Source organism: Nyctibius grandis, chromosome 14 (genome assembly GCF_013368605.1).
Source record: "Nyctibius grandis isolate bNycGra1 chromosome 14, bNycGra1.pri, whole genome shotgun sequence".
NCBI lineage: Eukaryota > Metazoa > Chordata > Aves > Nyctibiiformes > Nyctibiidae > Nyctibius > Nyctibius grandis.
In genome coordinates, this window is record NC_090671.1 from 12,180,362 (window position 1) to 12,196,943 (window position 16,582).

The 16,582-nt window shown below is 55.8% G+C and overlaps 2 protein-coding genes across 12 annotated transcripts in view; both read left to right on the forward strand.

Annotated features, from left to right (window-relative positions):
• Positions 1-16,582, forward strand: part of DHX37 (DEAH-box helicase 37) — a 282,506-nt gene that overhangs the window by 238,353 nt on the left and 27,571 nt on the right. The window lies entirely within an intron of this gene.
• Positions 1-16,582, forward strand: part of NCOR2 (nuclear receptor corepressor 2) — a 240,334-nt gene that overhangs the window by 117,799 nt on the left and 105,953 nt on the right. For all 11 annotated transcript variants that reach the window (XM_068412732.1, XM_068412731.1, XM_068412739.1 and 8 more), the window contains one exon: positions 4,822-4,935. In XM_068412732.1, coding sequence (XP_068268833.1) covers positions 4,822-4,935 — 114 coding nt within the window. The remainder of the gene's footprint in view (positions 1-4,821; positions 4,936-16,582) is intronic.

Here is a 16,582-nt window from a genome sequence, read left to right on the forward strand (position 1 = left end):
AGAGATGCTGAGGAGCTGCTGTTGAAGCTGACGGGAGCAGCGTGTGCTCCTTGCCGTTAAAATCGAGCTGTCCTTCCGTAAGGAAATGGGTTTTTTATTGGTGGCTGCTTGGTTGCTTTATTTCTTCCCTCTGAAAGAATTTTACGATTCTTCCTCCCCACAAAAATGCTCTGCTGAGTGGGGAAGGAGGTGAAAGTGGCTGTTGGCAGTAAAAGCGTCCCCTCCCCACATTTTTTTTTAATTTTTTTTTTTTTTTTTTTTTTGCACATAATGGCAAAGTTGTTTGGTAGCAAATCCGCCCCCTCCCCAGCACGACCTCCTTTCCCCTCCAGCAGGATCCTTCCCCAGCTCTGGCAGAGCTGGCACATCTGTGAGGAAGCATTTTCTGGAGGGAGGTCCCTGTCTGAAATGCTCCGGGAACGTTTTGTCCATCTGTGCATCTGAGCTGCCAGCGCAGGAGAGAGATGAGCGAGGGAAAGCAATCAGCCTGAAACAGATACGGCTGCTGCAGGAACGGGCAGGGGAGGAATTGTGCGCAGCTGGAATATCCTGATGCTTTTCCCCTCTGTCTTTGGGAGGCCTTCTCAGGGTGATTAAATACACTTGTACGGAAAGGCTGCGCAAGAAAAACCCCAACCAGCCCCAATCCACCATCTCTCTTCTTTGGTTGTTCCAGAAGTGGCAAGGAAGGCTCTGCCTGGACTTTGCAAGAAGCAAACATCTTCAGTGAGCCGGGAAGCCTTCCCCAAACCCTGCGTGCCCCTGGCAGAAGGCCACCTCCGTCAGCCGTCCTCCGCTCATTCATGTGCCATATGCGCTTAAATCTCTCGCTGAGTCCTCTCTCCCCCTCTTCCTGACAGAGAAGGATAATCCTTATGCATTTATTCCTGGCAGCAGTACCGGGAATCTGAAGGAGAAATGAGCTGCTGGGCTGTTCTCCGCGGTGCCTGGGCGCCGAGCTCAGCGAAGGGCTCTCCGGGAGGACAACACTCCCACCTGGTGATGGAGGGGGAGCCGGCCGGGTGGAAGAGCTCCAGGGTTTCCCCTTCCATCTATCTCCTGGCTGAGTTTCCTCTGTTCTCCCCTTGGCTCTTTGAACATGGTTTCCAGAGAAGCCCCGTGGCTGGAAGCCCCCTCCTCTCCCCCGGGCCAGTGAAGCATCCCAGTACCCAGGTGCTGGCTGCCGAACACGAGGCAGGTGCCAGCCGGGTGCGTGTGGGATGACCTTGGCTCCGTCAGGCAGGTCCCTGCAGCACGGGGGCTCGTCCGTGCGGGGATGGGGTCTTCCTGAAACGTCACCCACCTTCCTGCCAGCGCTGCAGGCTTCAATGGCCCCTCTGCAGCGTGTGGTCAAGCCAAAGGGACTCTTACCTGGAGAAGGCACCTCCTCCCCTTGGAAACGGGTTGGCCTGTGGATGCTGCCGGAGCCAGGGCTGTGGCTAACGATGGCCTCGTGCATCCCTTCAACAGCGCTGCGCTGTCTTTCATTTTGGGAGAGCAGGGGGCTTTCGGGCAGCCACTGCTGGGAGCGGGGAGGGACAGGGTGTGGAGCCATCAAGACTCATCTCTCATCCTGCTTCTCTCCCCGTAAAGGTCACAGTCCCAGCCTAGCTTTGGTGGCAGACCTTTAGGAAATCCATTTTGTCCGTGTCTGGGAACCCTGACCTATTTTGCTTTGCCATTTCCCGCAGCTCCCAGGCGTAGCTGTCGCGGGCTGAGCCTGCTGCGGTCAGGTGCGCTGCTGGCAGACCCTGCCGCGTCCTTACCTCTGGGGTCTGGCCCTTTAATAACTGTACGGTGTTACGCCACAGAGAGTAGAGTTTAATTCTCTACTGTATTTCAGCTATAATTAGATTTGTATTTTTCTTTTAACGAGCTGCTTTTAATGAGCCTCCACTTACTGGCAAACTTTCGTTTCCTGATACGCCATCAAATCCTCTTGTCTGAAATCACTTACGACGCACCCGACCGCTTTGCAGAATGTCTGTGGGTTTCCAGAACGATGTAGCCAAGTTTCTGACAGCTTTTTTTTACCCAAATATTTTCCCCAGGAGAAGTAGAAGATTTGACTGATCCCTTTTGTGGCTCTTTGGAGTTTTTGGAGTTCATCACATGGGAGCGAGGGTGTGTGATGGGGCACGTTGGCTGATGCGAGGACACCCAGCAAGAGCCAGGCAGGCGCCTGGGAGCGCTGCTTCCGTGCTGGGGCTGATGCTGAGAACTGCTTTGCAGGCTGTGGTTTCAGCCGTGGCTTCCCGAAGAGCTCTTGTCCCCTTTGGGCCGCCTGAGAAACAACAGTGGTCAAGAAGAGAAGGGAGGTTTCGGGCTGTTTCATGCGTGGTTGGAGACTTTGGCATGCCGCGGCGGTGCGGCTGTTTGTGGGCAGAAAGGGATGGATCCCTGAGGTGCTGGGGAAGGTTCAGACCCTTCCAGGGTGCAGACGGTCCGAGCTGGCTGTCCCCTGACCGTCCTCACGTGTGGCTGGCGTAACCCCTTGGTTCTGATCCCGGCACAGACACGCTGAAGCCACGTGCGGAGCCTGGGCTGTCCTGCCCAGGATGGTGCTCAGCCATCTGGCTGGCGGTGCTGGCTCTTCTTTGGTTATATCACAGAGTTCCTTATCCTGCTGCTTTTCCCTGCATGGGAAAAGTTGTCCACCTGTGGGGAGGTGGAGTGTGAGTGGCATCCATGGCGTGGGGTTGCTTCATCCAAGGAAACCCTTGTTTAATTCAAGGGGTGCGAGTTGTCTCAGCCAAGCCAGTAGACCTGGCTGGGTGCTTAAGTGTTTTCTTGGACTGCATCCGACAGCCCAGGCAGTGCTAAAGGTATCCTCAGCAGGAGCAGAGATGATCTGAGGGAGGAATAGGTGCCCACCTTCTTCTCGGACCACCAGAAACTGCTGTCTCCGGGAGGATAGTGGTGCGCTCGCCGCTGGTGCAAGCCGATTGCTCTCAGTCCCCGGTGCGTTTTCTTCCTAGCATGAGACTCGCTTGTTTTTCCCCTTCCTTCAACAGAGGATCCTTTAGCTGCAGGAAAAAAAAACAACAAAGATTTGGAGATTCAGAGCCGAGCAGTGAGAAAATCCTAGGCAGTTTTAGACAGCCGCTCCCTCTCCCGTGCCGGTGCTACCCCGCAGCTGCCGTGCACGGCGTGCGCTCGCCCTCCTCGCAGGGAGCCCGTGGCCCCAGGAGGAGCCTGCAGGAATCTGTTCTTTCCTCTTTCGGCTCAGCAGTTCCTCACACTTACTGGAAGGGCTCAGATGTCTCCTCCTGCTTCGCACCCGTCGGGAGAGCCGGAGGCGCAGGTCGAGCGTCAGATACACGCGCTGACCGCGGTGATATTCAAAAGTGCTTTCTTAGATCTGCTTTATAATTAAGGTTTGCCATGGCCCGAGCGGCTCACGGGGGGGTAGGAACACGTTAAAAGATTAGTGGCCTCTAAAGGTGCGTACATGCTCCTTTCTGTTTTCCATCTCCCCAGGGGGTAGTGGGCATTCGAGCCAGCTCTGGGGCTGGGTGCGTTTTACTGCGTGCGTGGTGGGGATGTGATGGACATGCTCATGGAGCAGTTCTTGGATGCTTCTGCTGGGAGTGGGAGTGAAGCTTGGGCTGAGACATGCACCCTGGGTTGTCGTGTCCCAGCACAGGTGGACACGTGGAGCTGGAGGGGACGGCGTGGTGTATTTTTACATGCAGCTGCTGCACCTCAAAGCCAAGATACCATGAAGCGTGGAGCTGTGGTGATGCAGTAGAGACAGTAAGAAAGCAGAAGAGCCAACAAACCGAGCTGCTCAGCACTGTTGTCCCTGAGGGCAGGTCACCCTGGTGATGGCCGTCCAGGCCTGCTGCGCTTTCTCTAGTTGGAGCCTGGAGTTACTCAGTGGTTTCTGCTCAGGACAGCTTGTCCTGCGTGAAGGGAGGAGAGGAATGAGTCTTAAAGCTGCCTTCCCAGGAGAGCGGGATGGCTTGTGGCTGGAAGGCATTGCTTCTGTGCCAGGGCCCTCAGCAGCTCTTCCTCTGCCCGCTGGGACTAGCGGAGCCGCGTGGCGTGTTTATGCTGCAGGTATTTGCAACCTGAGTACTTAGGCTCCCCGTGAAAGTTCACCAAAGGGTCTCTTGGTGGCCCATGTCTCAGTCCTGTGCTGTCCCGTAGCTGTTGCTTGCCCTCTTGAGCACTTTGCATGCCTCACCTTGGCCAGGAGGGCTGCCACATGTCTGGTCGGGCTGACTGTGACCAGAGATGTCAGTTTTTGTGGTGTTACTGCTTCTCTGCCATAGTTACTGGCCCATCTGGCTGCACGGCGCAGGGGCGGCCGGTGCACAAGTCATTTCATTGAGAACAGTCATCCCAGGACGTCTGCTCCCACCACAGCATCGCAGGATAAAGCCGAAGGCGGAGGGCAGCCTCGCTGCTCGCCCCTCCACCGCTCCCCGCAGCGCAGGTAGCAGCAGGGAGCTGGGCTGGAGCTGTGGCTCCCCTTAAGGATTTCCAGTACGATCAGTATTTCTAGCCTTGAGCTCTCTCCAGGAGGCTCGTTCAAGGCAGGTCCTCATCCTTCATGCCTAAAAAAGCACGGAGCCACCAGCGCGGGGCCGGGTGCCTGGGGCAGGCCAGCGCCACGCTTGCGTGGCAGGGGATGTTACGCAGCTCTTCTCCCTCTCCCCGTCCCTCTGCGGCCTGAGCCTGCCTGTGTCTCGCAGGAAACCTTCTGCCATGGCGGTTTCTGCCTCGGTCGCGGCACCGCAGAGTCTCTCGTGTGGACGGGGACGGCTGCGATTCTCGCTGTGACTCACCCTCCTCCTCCCCCTTCTCCTTCCACAGCAACAGTTGGAGGAAGAAGCAGCCAAACCACCAGAGCCTGAAAAACCCATCTCCCCCCCTCCTATCGAGTCCAAACATCGCAGCTTGGTGCAGATCATCTACGACGAGAACAGGGTGAGTCTGGAAACGATGGAAGTACAAACGTGCGATCGTGCCGTGTCACCCTGGCCGGGGACGGGGAGGTTGGTGAGGGATAGGTGGGGGATTCCTCTGGGCGAGACCCCCGGGGCGGAGGCCATGGGAGGTGGGTAGACAGAGCCCCGTTGTCATGAGGAGCTCGCTCTGCTGTGTGGGTTGGGCACAAATGTCTTCTGAAGAACCTGCCTGGGGGGGGGTTCCTGCGATCAGCCTTAGATTTGAAGCGCTCGGGAGATGCTCGAGAGCCCTGTCTGTTAAACAGCTTGTTTCATCCTCTCCCCCGGGAGTGAACCTGGTCAAAAACTGCCTCAAAGATGGGCTGTGGTGTGGTGGGGTGGGCTGCACAGATGGAGGGGGATGTCTGTGATGCTGCAATGCTGGCAGGCCAGCTACGAGGTCTCCTGGCTGCCCTGAGCCCCCCAGGCTGGAGCAGAAAGGACGGCGATGCAGCCACGGCTGGGTCTGGGGGTATTTGCTGCTGTAAATAGCATTAGCAAAGGTCAGGCTGGCGTCCCTGGCTCTGGGTCTCTGCCTTGGCTGCTCGTGTCGCACTCAGCTGTTGCCTGTGATAGCAGCCTGAGGAGACACGAATTTTGCTGTGTGCTTCAGAGTAATGTTAGGAAATTGGGCCCTTTGGTAGATAATCAAGCATATTCATTTTCATTTAGGTGTTGGATAAAAAGGATGATTTTGCATAAAAGGAAAACTACCCGTCTCTAATTATTCTGAATTGCGAGGCCAGTGATTTCACTGGGAGCTGCAGAAATCCAGGTGCCCGACTCCTAAAAAGAAAAATCACATCCCCTGCGCTCCCAGGCAGCGTGGTTTTCCTGGTTCTCCTTTTTCCATCTGCTTCTCTCCCTGAGCAATAGGAAACTCAGCGCTGGCACGGTCTGTTGTATGAGTGGGTGAAGGCTGAGGTCGGGTGTTTGAAGCGTTGGCAGGCGCCGGCTGGTGACAGCTTTGCAGACAAGGGGCTCTGGGGGCGGGTGACGAGTGTTTCTCAAAGCCTTCCTCCCCTTGGCACCACCAAGTGCCCTCTCCAGGGCTCCTGAGATAGATGTCTTGTGCCTCCTGTGTCAAGGGGTTAGGTTCAAAAAAAGGTCTTAAACATTTTTATTCCTATTCCCTTGAGCCTTGTCCTCCCTGGACACTCTCGTGTACCTGGACTGTGTTACAAGGGGAAGAAACGGGTGGTGGTGGTGAGGCAGGAGGGAGAGGTGATCTTCAGCCCTCGCATCCCCAACGGCCTGCGTTGTAGCAGTGCCTGTTACCTGGACCTGGCTCAGAGCTGAGTGTCCTGCTAGACCCTTGTCCTGCTTTGTCACCTCTTGTCCCTGCCCATGCCAGCAGCATGGTCACCCTTTCCCTCCCGCCTCCCTGAGTCTCCCATCACCTCCTCCACAGCAGACACCATCTGCTCTCGAAGCCTTGATAGCTCAGGGCTATCCCTCGGGGCTGCTGCCCTGTCCCGTGGGTGGTGGCAAAGAGCGTGGAGAGCAAGCGTGGAGTTCTCAGTTTCTCCTTGAAAGTGTGCGGCCATAATACCTGGGACACTGTCGCATATGGTGCTCAGAGCTGGTGGCATCCATGTGTCAGCGTGCCCAAATTTATTCCAAGTTATGCTGATCCTTGAAGCCAGGCTGCTACCAGGAGTGCTTTGCTATTAACCTTCGCCATAGGGTGCTCTCATTCCAGGTGGGTGCTCAGCAAGCAAAGGTCACGTCTGACACCAAACGTCTGCATAATTTCAAATCTGGCTCCGTGTGCGTGTCTGTGTGATCCCTGGGATGGGCAAATGATGGTTCTTCCCCTGTTCTTGTAAAGTCCCCTTGCGAGTAGCGTGTAAGCAAGCCCATCTGTGGGCAGGAGACTCAAACCAAACAACCCTTCCCTTTTGCTTGATAGAAACCATGGCAGGAGGGAGGGAAGTTCCTCCTTTGAAGAAGACATGATCTGTTCACAGGCTATGGAGAGGCGACAGAGCCCTGTAATGGCTGAGGCTGGGTGATGAAAGGACCCTTTTAAGTACCATCCCACGGAGATGCGGGCTGCAAGGGGGAGGGTGTGCTGAGCCTTGCCGACAGCATTGCCCTTGTCATGGCTCCCGTAACAAAGGTGGGATTCAGGATGCAATTGTCCTTCTAAAGGGCATCCCCGGGCTCAGCTTTCAGCCTCTCACCTCCGTTGGAGACGTTTGGGATGCCTTTTGGTTTGGGATGCCTTTCGGTGCTGACTGCTCTTCCCCTTGGGGCCAGGAGGAGGAAAGCTGGAAGAGGAAAGGACGTGGGAGCAGCGTCGGTTAGGGTTGTGGGTGGAAAAGAGTGGCTGGTGGTCAGATGTCAGGTTGCTTCGGGTGGGTTTGGTGGCAGCAGAGCAGCCGGGCGTACCCAGCCGTCTGTCGGCCGTGGGGAGAGCCCCAGGCACGCTTGTGCTGGCCTGCGGCTTTGCTGCAGCTTAATACTTAATTGCACGGTCAGTTGGTAGGAGCAAAGGGCCGCGAGCCAGATGGAGACATATTGATCCAGAGCGGGGAGGGTCACTGAGCCAAATTTTAAGGCTTTCTGCCTCCTCTGTGCTGTGGAAAAGCAGCGAAGTTGGATGCCTTGAGGTCTGCTCGCAGGAAAAGCGGCTGTGATGGCTGAGCCGGGCTCCAGGCTACGCACAGAGGGAGGAGAAGCCTGATCCACCCACATCGCTCAGCGTGTGGCTCGCTTGAGGAGGGAGGCAGCGTGCTGTAAGGGATGCAAATAAAAAGAGGATATTGAGGCCTCGGGAGGAGATGAGAGTAAAGCACCCCAGAAGAGCTGGCGAAGCCCGAAATCATCTTTAAAGAGCAATGCCGTGGAAGGGGCAGGCGGCCAGCGCTGGTGCCGGTCCCGGAGCAGGTGGGAGGCGGGGTGCTTCAGGGAGGGGCAGTCGCCTGGCTCAGGTTTGATTTCTCATGAGCCGCGGGTCTGTGCTTCGCCGAGCTCGCGGGCGCTGCCGTGCCCGTTCCCACCACCCCTGCCAGGCCGCGCCGGAGCCGCACACTGCGGGCAGTTACAGCCCGAACAAAGGGGACACCGTGAACGGTCCATGGGAGAGAAGAGGTTATGTGAGGACAGAGCAGCTAGGAATGCCGGAAGATTGAGTTAACCAGCCGTTCTGTGACCTACTTTCCTTTTGCCGATAGCTGTGGCTTTGCAGGGGTGAATGGTTTCTAATTTTAACTTACGGTTCATCAGGGAAGTCTATATATTTTTCTCACTGCTGCGCTGGGTCTGGACGAGGGGTTGGGATGCAGCTCGGCGCTGGCCTCTATCCCATTTTCTCAACGTTCAGGTGCGCTGACGCTAAACACCCACCGTGCTGCTTTTCCCTCTTGTGACCTACTTAACACGTGTGATTTGAAACGTTCCTTGGCGAGGGTAATTGTGGAAAACGTGACCCGTAAGCCCTTCTAGCTATGCTCTGCTGGGCAAGGAATTGATTTCCAGAAAAAAAAAAGTTGACTGTACAGATTCTGCTGGGGAAGAATGGAGGGAAGCTGCTCTGGGCTGCGGTGAAAACCTGCGAGGCTGTGGTTGCATTTGGGAAGGGTTTAGAGGACTTGGGTTATGGAGAGGCAGTTGGTATTGGAGACCCGGGTGCCTCCTGCCCTGGGTATGCGCTGACTGGAGCCACTTTATCTTGTCTCCAAGGATGAGCTGTGAAGTTGCACCTGAGAAAGTACCTTTTGGGAGAGGTTTGCAGGATAACACAGAAAAACACCCGTGTGTGTATCCAAGCCAGAATTTCAACTGTGAGTGCAAACGGTACCATTTCTGAGAGGGTGCATGAGAATGGAAGTTAACATTTCGGTTACTATCCGTAGACTAAACTGAGAATTTGCTCCTCTGGGCTGAGTTATTATATCGAGGGAATTTAGCTTCCTTCCACCTCAAATCCTCATAAGCAGGGCAGATCCTCTGGGTGTATTTTTAGTCGTGGCTTTATTCCGCTGGGCCGTTCGCGGCATTCCTTGCATCCATCTTCCCCTGAAATGGATTGAGCACACCTGGGCTCGAAGACTTTTTTGTGCTTCCAATGGAAATTTCCAGGACCGTTACGGGGAGGAGGGCAGTGTTGCTGTGGCTCCGGATTGCTCTCCGTGCCTGTCCTGGGACGCTGGGCTGGCTGAGCTCTCCCTGCCAGCGTGTCCTGGACGATGCTGCACCGCGGCAGCCCCGGCCGTGCCAGCAGCCCACCGGCGCGTGGCTTTGCTGGGTGAATTCTCCTCCAGATCCCCCGCGTGCCCAAAGTCCCCATCGGCTACCGTGCAGGCAGGCGTGCTCGTGCCTTCTCTCCAACCATCGTGACGACGTGGAGCCCGCGCGTACCCATCGCCAGCTCTCCGCAAGCCGGATCCGGGTGCTCAAAGGCTCTCGCAGCCCTGCCGTGCGTGGGAGCCAGGCAGAATTCCTGCTTGGGGACTGGCAGGCAGAAACCAGCCTCCATCCTTGTGTCCCTGTCCCTGCAAACAAGCGCACATCAGCTTTACCCTGAAACATTGAGCTCGTTTATCGGAGAGGGAGAGGTCGTGTCAGGACACGGCGTGACTTCGCCCACCGCGGCGTGGCAAGGGCTGGGACGAGTCCCCCCATGTCGCCATGCACGCTGCTCGTGGCCACGCGAGCCCATCCCCGCGCCGCTGTCAGCCCCCTGAAAAACAGGGTTTGATGCAGTGCAGGCGGGGGAAGGGGGCGGCAGCGTCTGTCTTGCTCTTGGGATTGAGTTGGTGGAAATCAATAAGATTAAATTTTAATTCGTTTTCTGTCTCGGTGCTTGTTCCTTCCAAAGGGCACAGCTATCTATCTGTAAATTCAGCATTATGCTGTAAAATGGGGATTCAAAGGAGCCGTTTGAACTTTTTCCACCCCCTGCTGCTGCTGTGGCTGTGCGGAGCGTGTTCCCAGCTATCCGTTTACCCTCCCCGAATACCTTCATAAAGCATTAATGCCCCATCCATAAATAAGAGAAGAAATAAATGAACACTTTTAGCATTGCAAAGTATAATCTAGCCGTTAACTACTCAAAGGCACTGAGTGTGACTCAGATCCCACAGGGATTTTATGTCCCTATAACTCTGATTTTCTATGAACTCCTGATTTACATTAGAAGGGGAGGAATCAGGCCTGCGTTGTCAGTATGGAGCTGACACAGTGAATAAAACCTTATCAGTGAAACCGCTTTCGAGCATTGAATCTGCAGGGTTTGGTTTGGTTTGGTTTGGTTTTTTTCCCCAAATTCTAGTTTATGTGGTAGTTGGGGTCGGGGCATTTTTGTATTTGGCTGCTGAAACAGCCGGATTCATTTTGCTTTTGTTTGTGATAACTTTTGTTGTGGGGTTGCCTCATCTTGGCTCGGTGTTGCATGATGGGCTTTCAGATAGTCCGGATAAAAAGCGGAAAGGTCAGAGGTTAGATGCTATTAACCCTTGTGCGTGATAGCAAAATTTCCAAAAAGGCAAAAATGAAACATTTAGCCTGGAGTCGTTGAGAATCCTTTCATTTTTAATTGGATTTTAAGGAAGTTTTTTGGTGCTGGTTGGTTTTTTTGATGGTCCTGATGTCTGTTTTTAATGTCTGCTTCAGGATCTGGAGTTCCCAGTAGGTGCGTTGACTTAGAAGCTTTGTCCACGACTAACCCAGACCAGATAATGCCGTGTCCTGCGTTTCCAGGTCCTGGAAATAAGGATGAGAAAAGCAGAGAACCCAGATCTGTGGGAGGGAGGAGCGTGGACCCTGGTCTCCTTGGGTTGAGTGACCGGAGCTTTCCTACGACTGCTCCAGTGCTGAGACTTTGATTTCTAAAAGCCTTCTGTGCCACGGCAACGTTTTCAGCAGTTTTACGATGGTGAAACGTTCAATAACGGTTTGCAGTGGCAAAGCTTCGTTAGCACCTTGCTTTATAATTAATACACCTTTGAACAGCACCGTAACCGTGCAGGGTGTGATGCTAGGTCTGCGTGCGCGTGGAAACCCAGCCGTGACCTGGGGTTCACCCCTGGGCTGTGGGTGGAGTACGAGAAAGCCGACCCCAGGAACTGGCTGGCAACGACGAGCCAAAGGCCGAGGCTGGCGAGCAACCGAAGTGAGTCGGGTTGTCACGCTGTGCACAGGATTGGCGGGGACTGGCCTTAACCCATGGCTCCAGCGTGACTTATTTCCTCAGTGTTCTTACTGTTTGTGATCGGTCATTTGTAACCACGGCTGCGTGTACCCGCGGGGATGGGGCTCTGGCGCTGCTGGTGCCGTGGGGAAGTGGCACTGCTTTCCCTTCCCTCGGCTCCAGGGCTCACCCCGCCTGCTTTGAAGGGAGGGCAGCAAATTGCTTGGGGTGGTTTGGCTCGCAGAGGGAGGATGCTGAGGTTTAAAGGGGAAAAAATTAGTACCCGTGGTCGTAGGAATGAAAACTTTTTCCCATGAAACCAGCACTGACAGGTCATGGTTTGGTCCCAGCAGATCTTGGCACAGAGGCAGGGCCTTTATATCCCCCCCAGACTGTTTGCTTTGCTGCTTCATGGTGAAAGGTGTCTCAGAATCACAGAATCAACCAGGTTGGAAGAGCCCTCTGGGATCATCGAGTCCAACCATTGCCCTGACACCACCATGTCAACTAGACCATGGCACTAAGTGCCATGTCCAGTCTTTTCTTAAACACATCCAGAGATGGTGACTCCACCACCTCTCTGGGCAGCCCCTTCCAATGGCTAATGACCCTAATGTCTCACCTGAGGGTTTCCAGGGTTTCTGCTGACTTCAGCCATGCTTCTCCCCAGTTTTGTTTTAAACAAAGTCCAGCTCCAGCCTGTCCCTTTGCTGTGCAGCTCCGCCTGCCCCCGGCACGTCGTGCCGCCAGGACAGGGATCTTTCCCAGCGCCGCCCTGTGCCCAGCTCTCCTGCCTCTCGAAGGGCTTTGCTTATCTCCGTGCAGGACATGCCTGGTCCCAAACAGAAACCCTCCCGTTCCCCAGCGCTGCTGCCTACGGGCTGCTATAAATAACCCCGGGAGCGCGGTTCAGCTGCAGCAGCTCTGTGCTGCACGGAGCCGTGGCTGGAGGCAGTCCAAGAAAATGCCACCTCCTAATTTCAGATCCACTTTCTCAAAATAACTCTTGTGTTTCCTTCTCTTCCATTTTTAAAACTTTGATTTAAGAAGAGCCCACGCAAAAATCCCAGACTCTCCCTCCCCCGGTGCTGGATGCTGCGCTGCCTCGTGGGGTCGGCTCGTCATCCCCACGGGAGCTCACATGGCCGGGAAGTTGCTCGCCTGCCCGCTTCCCCCTCCCACGCCTATTTTCAGTTTCTTCAAAGGAAAAACAAGGGGCTGGAGTTTGCTTTGGAAGCCAAACGCTTTTTAGGCGAGAATGGAGATTTTCATAGTCTGCAGGGAGGTTTTTGTTGCTGGCGAGGACATCTTTAGCTCCAGGCCTGCTGGAGGAGCGTGAGACGGGGTAAGCGCGTGCCCTCCCTGGCCATGGTCTGCCTGCCTGCGGCCCTGCCCGTGGGACGACGGGGAGGGAGGTTTTTTGGGGGCAGACGCTGCTGCTTGCCCCATCTTCAGGTCCCCTTTTGCATCCGTGGGCCCCGTGGTGACACAGATCAGTGTGTGTGGTTCAGCCACACTTCTCGAGACACCTTGATCCCTCCGAAAATGCATGTGGAGGACTAGGCCGCGATGGGCTTCACCTCCCCGTCTGAGCCGTGCCCGGACGGTTCCTCTGCCCTCGGGAGTGCCCACGGTTCACCCGTGCCGGTGCGAAACCCAGAGCTGCTCTGCCCGAGCAAAGCGTCTCTGATGGTAAGTGGGAGCAAAATTTAGCCTCGGGGCTTCAGTCCCCCCACGAATGCCGCTGCTCCCGGCGCTGTAGCGATATTTCAGGACTCTGTACGGAATTGGGGTCATTGGCTGTTTGCTGTGGAGCTGCAGAGGGGCTGTAAAACCGGTGGGGATCTTCACACGTCTCAGCAGAAGTAATGGCTTAGGTTTGCTTCCCGATACGTTTCTTTCTGTTAAATAACCGGGATTCCAGGTGCGGGTGGGGTTATTCAGCAGATGCAGGATGAACCCTCTAGTTTCCTTCTGCGGGGTCAATCACTAAACGTACTCCTAATGAAATCGGTATCGGAACCAAGTCCCAGGTGGCTGTGCCTTTGGAAAGGAGAGGATTTAACAGGGCTGCTGGTGGTCTGCAGCTGCGGGGGGAGCTGGGGGCTGCCCTTGCACCCGAACGGTTTGAGGTTTGCCTGAATTCCCCAGCCAGGCTGCTGGCTAGGGGGGTCCCCTGGCAGGACCCTGTCTCCCTGTGTCTGTCTGTCTTCCAGGAAGAACCCCAGCGTGGTGGGACCCTTCTGCTGGGCGTAACGGGTCCTCCCCAGTTCTGCCGCCAGCTCTCGCCTCTGTCTGCGTGGTCCTTCAGGCAGCTCGTTATGGTTCTGCTGTGATCTGATAAACACAGCAAGGAGCATCGGCAATTACAGCGGGTGTCAAGTGTTAATTGGGCACCTTTCAAGATAGAGGCATTTCTTTGTGTACGTACAAAGCTATGACGTGCTCGGAATAGCTTCCCCTCCTGATCTCTCGTTCTGGGGATGTGTACGTTACAGTCGGTTAATGCAAGACAAATTATGTCATTCTTCTTGATTCGCCACATGTTCTGCCTGTGGTGATTTGCCTCTGGGTTCTCTCATTAACTTGTCTAAACATGGCAAATGCTGCAGCTGAAAATACTCGTCTTTTTCTCAAAGTTCTTTGCATTGTACACACAGGCCTGCAGCATCATCATTTCCTAGCTGTGCCGTCCGCTGGTGCCTGGGAGAAGGGGCCTTTGGTGGGACCGGCTGCAGCTGCAATCTTCTGCCCATAATTACACTACCTGCAGCTGATCAGGGCGCTGAGTTTTGTCCCAAGTACGCACCAGAAAATATTGGGGTGAGCTGATGCTTCCTGCTCGCTGCACAGGGTGGTCAGGTGCCAAATCACCCTCCTGGCAGCGGATCCGGTGTCTTTTGTAGCAGTTTTAATGACCCCTCCTCGAAAATCCTACCCCCTGGTTTTAACTGTTTAAGGTTTCTGCATGCCATGGTGCTGATGTTCTCTGAGGTCAGCAGGTTTTATAGCTCTTGGAGACCAAAATATTAAGGTCTGGCTGGGATTTCTCCATCACGTGATGAATATTTCCAAGGGGCAAGTTCCTGAGCAGACTTGGCTTGTTCCCATTAATGGAGCCGGGTGCGCAGCAGTGGAAATGTGTAACGCTTCGAGGGGAGCTGGGCCAGGCTGTGCAGCTCGTGGGTTTCTTGCCCAGGCTGTGTTTGCTGGGGTTTGATTTCCCTGTCATCAGCTGGAGCATCCTTGGGGACGGCAGAGCTGGGTGCTGTGTTAGCTGTGGCTCTCCCTCTGCGTGAACCTGGTGGGAGAACCCTGCTCGGGGAAGGGATCTCGTGTGGAAGAGGCACGCGCTCCGTAACAGATGTGCTATTTTATGGGCAGGGTAGATACATGTCTGTTACCATTCAGGCCATGCGTTACGCCCCGTTGACCTCAAGCTTTGCAGGCAGGTCCTGTGCCGTGGGTCACTGCTTCCCCCGTGGGTCAGGTGAGGATGGTCCCTCCATTTCCTTACGTGTCAAGTAGCCCATGGAGGACGCTTAATGTGGTACCAGGACATAACACTGGTTTTCTTGGAGGTTTGCTGGCCACATGGTCCCCTACAGCTGTTGCCTCCTGAGCTGGTAGTGGGGTGGTTTGGTGGATACTGACAAGAACGTGAGGACTCGCAGTGACACTCCCTGTCCTCACTGGGGAGCGCGTGGCACCCTCACATCTACACCAGTGTGGCGTGGGAGAAGAGTTGGGAGCAGTTTATTGCAGTGTGGAAAATGTAATTGCTGTGTGGAGACGTGTGGCTCCTCTCCCTGGAGCCTGAGCGAGCCCCAAGCAAGGGCAGGTGCTTGCTTTGTTGTAGCTGTTTCCCAGCGCCTCCCTGGCTTCGTTCTGGGATGCCCTTGGTCAAAGACCCGTCTTCATCACCAGGATGGCCATGATTTCGCTGTGCTCCTGCAGCCATCTCCCTGCCTGTCCGGCACTGGGCAGAAGCGTGGCGTGCACCGAGCGGCACACTGGCAACGCGGGAGCGAGCTGCCGAGGGGCTGCCCCGTCTGCGTGTCCCCAAGAGAGAGACGGGCACTGGGGGCACCTCCCGGCCCGTGGTCCTCCTGGGATGGAGCAGAGACTTGGGAGAGGCCCAAGGGGCAGAGCAGCTCCCTGGGATGGGCTCCAGCTGCGTTTCGGGCTCTGCCACAGCATCGAACTGCTCCGCTTCTGTGTGCGTGTGTGTGTCCCTGTCTGTGCGGTACAAGGGGTGATAGTGGCACGTGTGACCCCCGAGACGTTCTGCGCAGGAGCGGGGCTGCTGCGTGCACCGCGTGTATGCGTGGGGACGGTGCCAGAGCAGGCATGCTCTGGGGTTACATCTTTCCTGGCATCCTTGGAGTCCCTTCTAAATTGCAGAGAAGCTTTGTGTGCTCCCGAGCGTGCAGTAAACAGAGGAGCTGGAAATGCGTCCTGGTCGCTTGGTTGCGGTGAGGCCCCTGGCGCGGGGTTGGCGGTGGGGCCGGGGCTAGTTCGGGGCTTGGCTGTGGCAGGGTGACTCAGATCAGAGTGTGTGGGTGTGCAAAGCCCCGGCGAGGAACCTGCACACCTACCAGCTGCGTCACTGCTTCTGAGCACCGGCCGGCGGTGGGGGGTAGGGGAAGCTTTTGGAAACCCACCGAGGGGTGCGGATGCGGGGGCAAGCTGGCAGGGCGATGTGCCGGCTTTTGGGGAGACATCCCCTGCGCTGAGACCCTGGGAAGCTCATCCTGAGTGAGCTGGCCTGGAGGTGAGAGGTGCCCAGTGCTAGAGAGCAGCGTGAGCCAGGACATCCCTTCCCTGCCCTGGGGGGTCTTCACCCGGGGTTTGCCAAAGCCCCGCAGGGAGACCAGCCCTCCCCAGCTCCCCAACCCTGGGCTCAGCTCCCAGCCCGCAGCTCCAGCGGGGCTTGAGTGCTTAGTGGGTTAAAATGTTGAATGTGCTTCAAAAGAGGGTTTCCCCTCCTCCCTTTGCGCCCTCTCCTTTAAATCCTGGGGAAGCTCAGCTCTGCCCGCTGCTCCTTCACCCCTGTTTTAGGCAGCTGTGGGGTTTTTCTTCCTCCTACCCCAAACTAGCTAAAACTACCGATCTTATTGAACAAACATCTCGAAAAATCCCTCTCCTCACCCCCCTCACTGCCAGGTGTTCCACTTTATTGGCTCAGCCCCGTGGCTCACCGGCAGCGTGCAGCGATCTGGATTTATGGGGCTGTCAGTAACCCCCCAGAACAGCCTGGCTTTGCGAGGAAGTGCTGTTTACTGAAAATGTCATCTTTTATTTAGGCTCCTGCTGCAGCCAACCCGTGTCTTTTTTCAGGCCTGTTTAATTAGTAACCACCACACAGCCCCTGACACATGTTCCTGGCTGTTTTTTTCCCCTCTAATAAGCACTAGGTAGCTTGGCCGGGGGCGGGAGGGGGCAGAGGACGGCTCCTCTGCGGCGGGGAGGGGAGGGAAGCGAGAGCAAG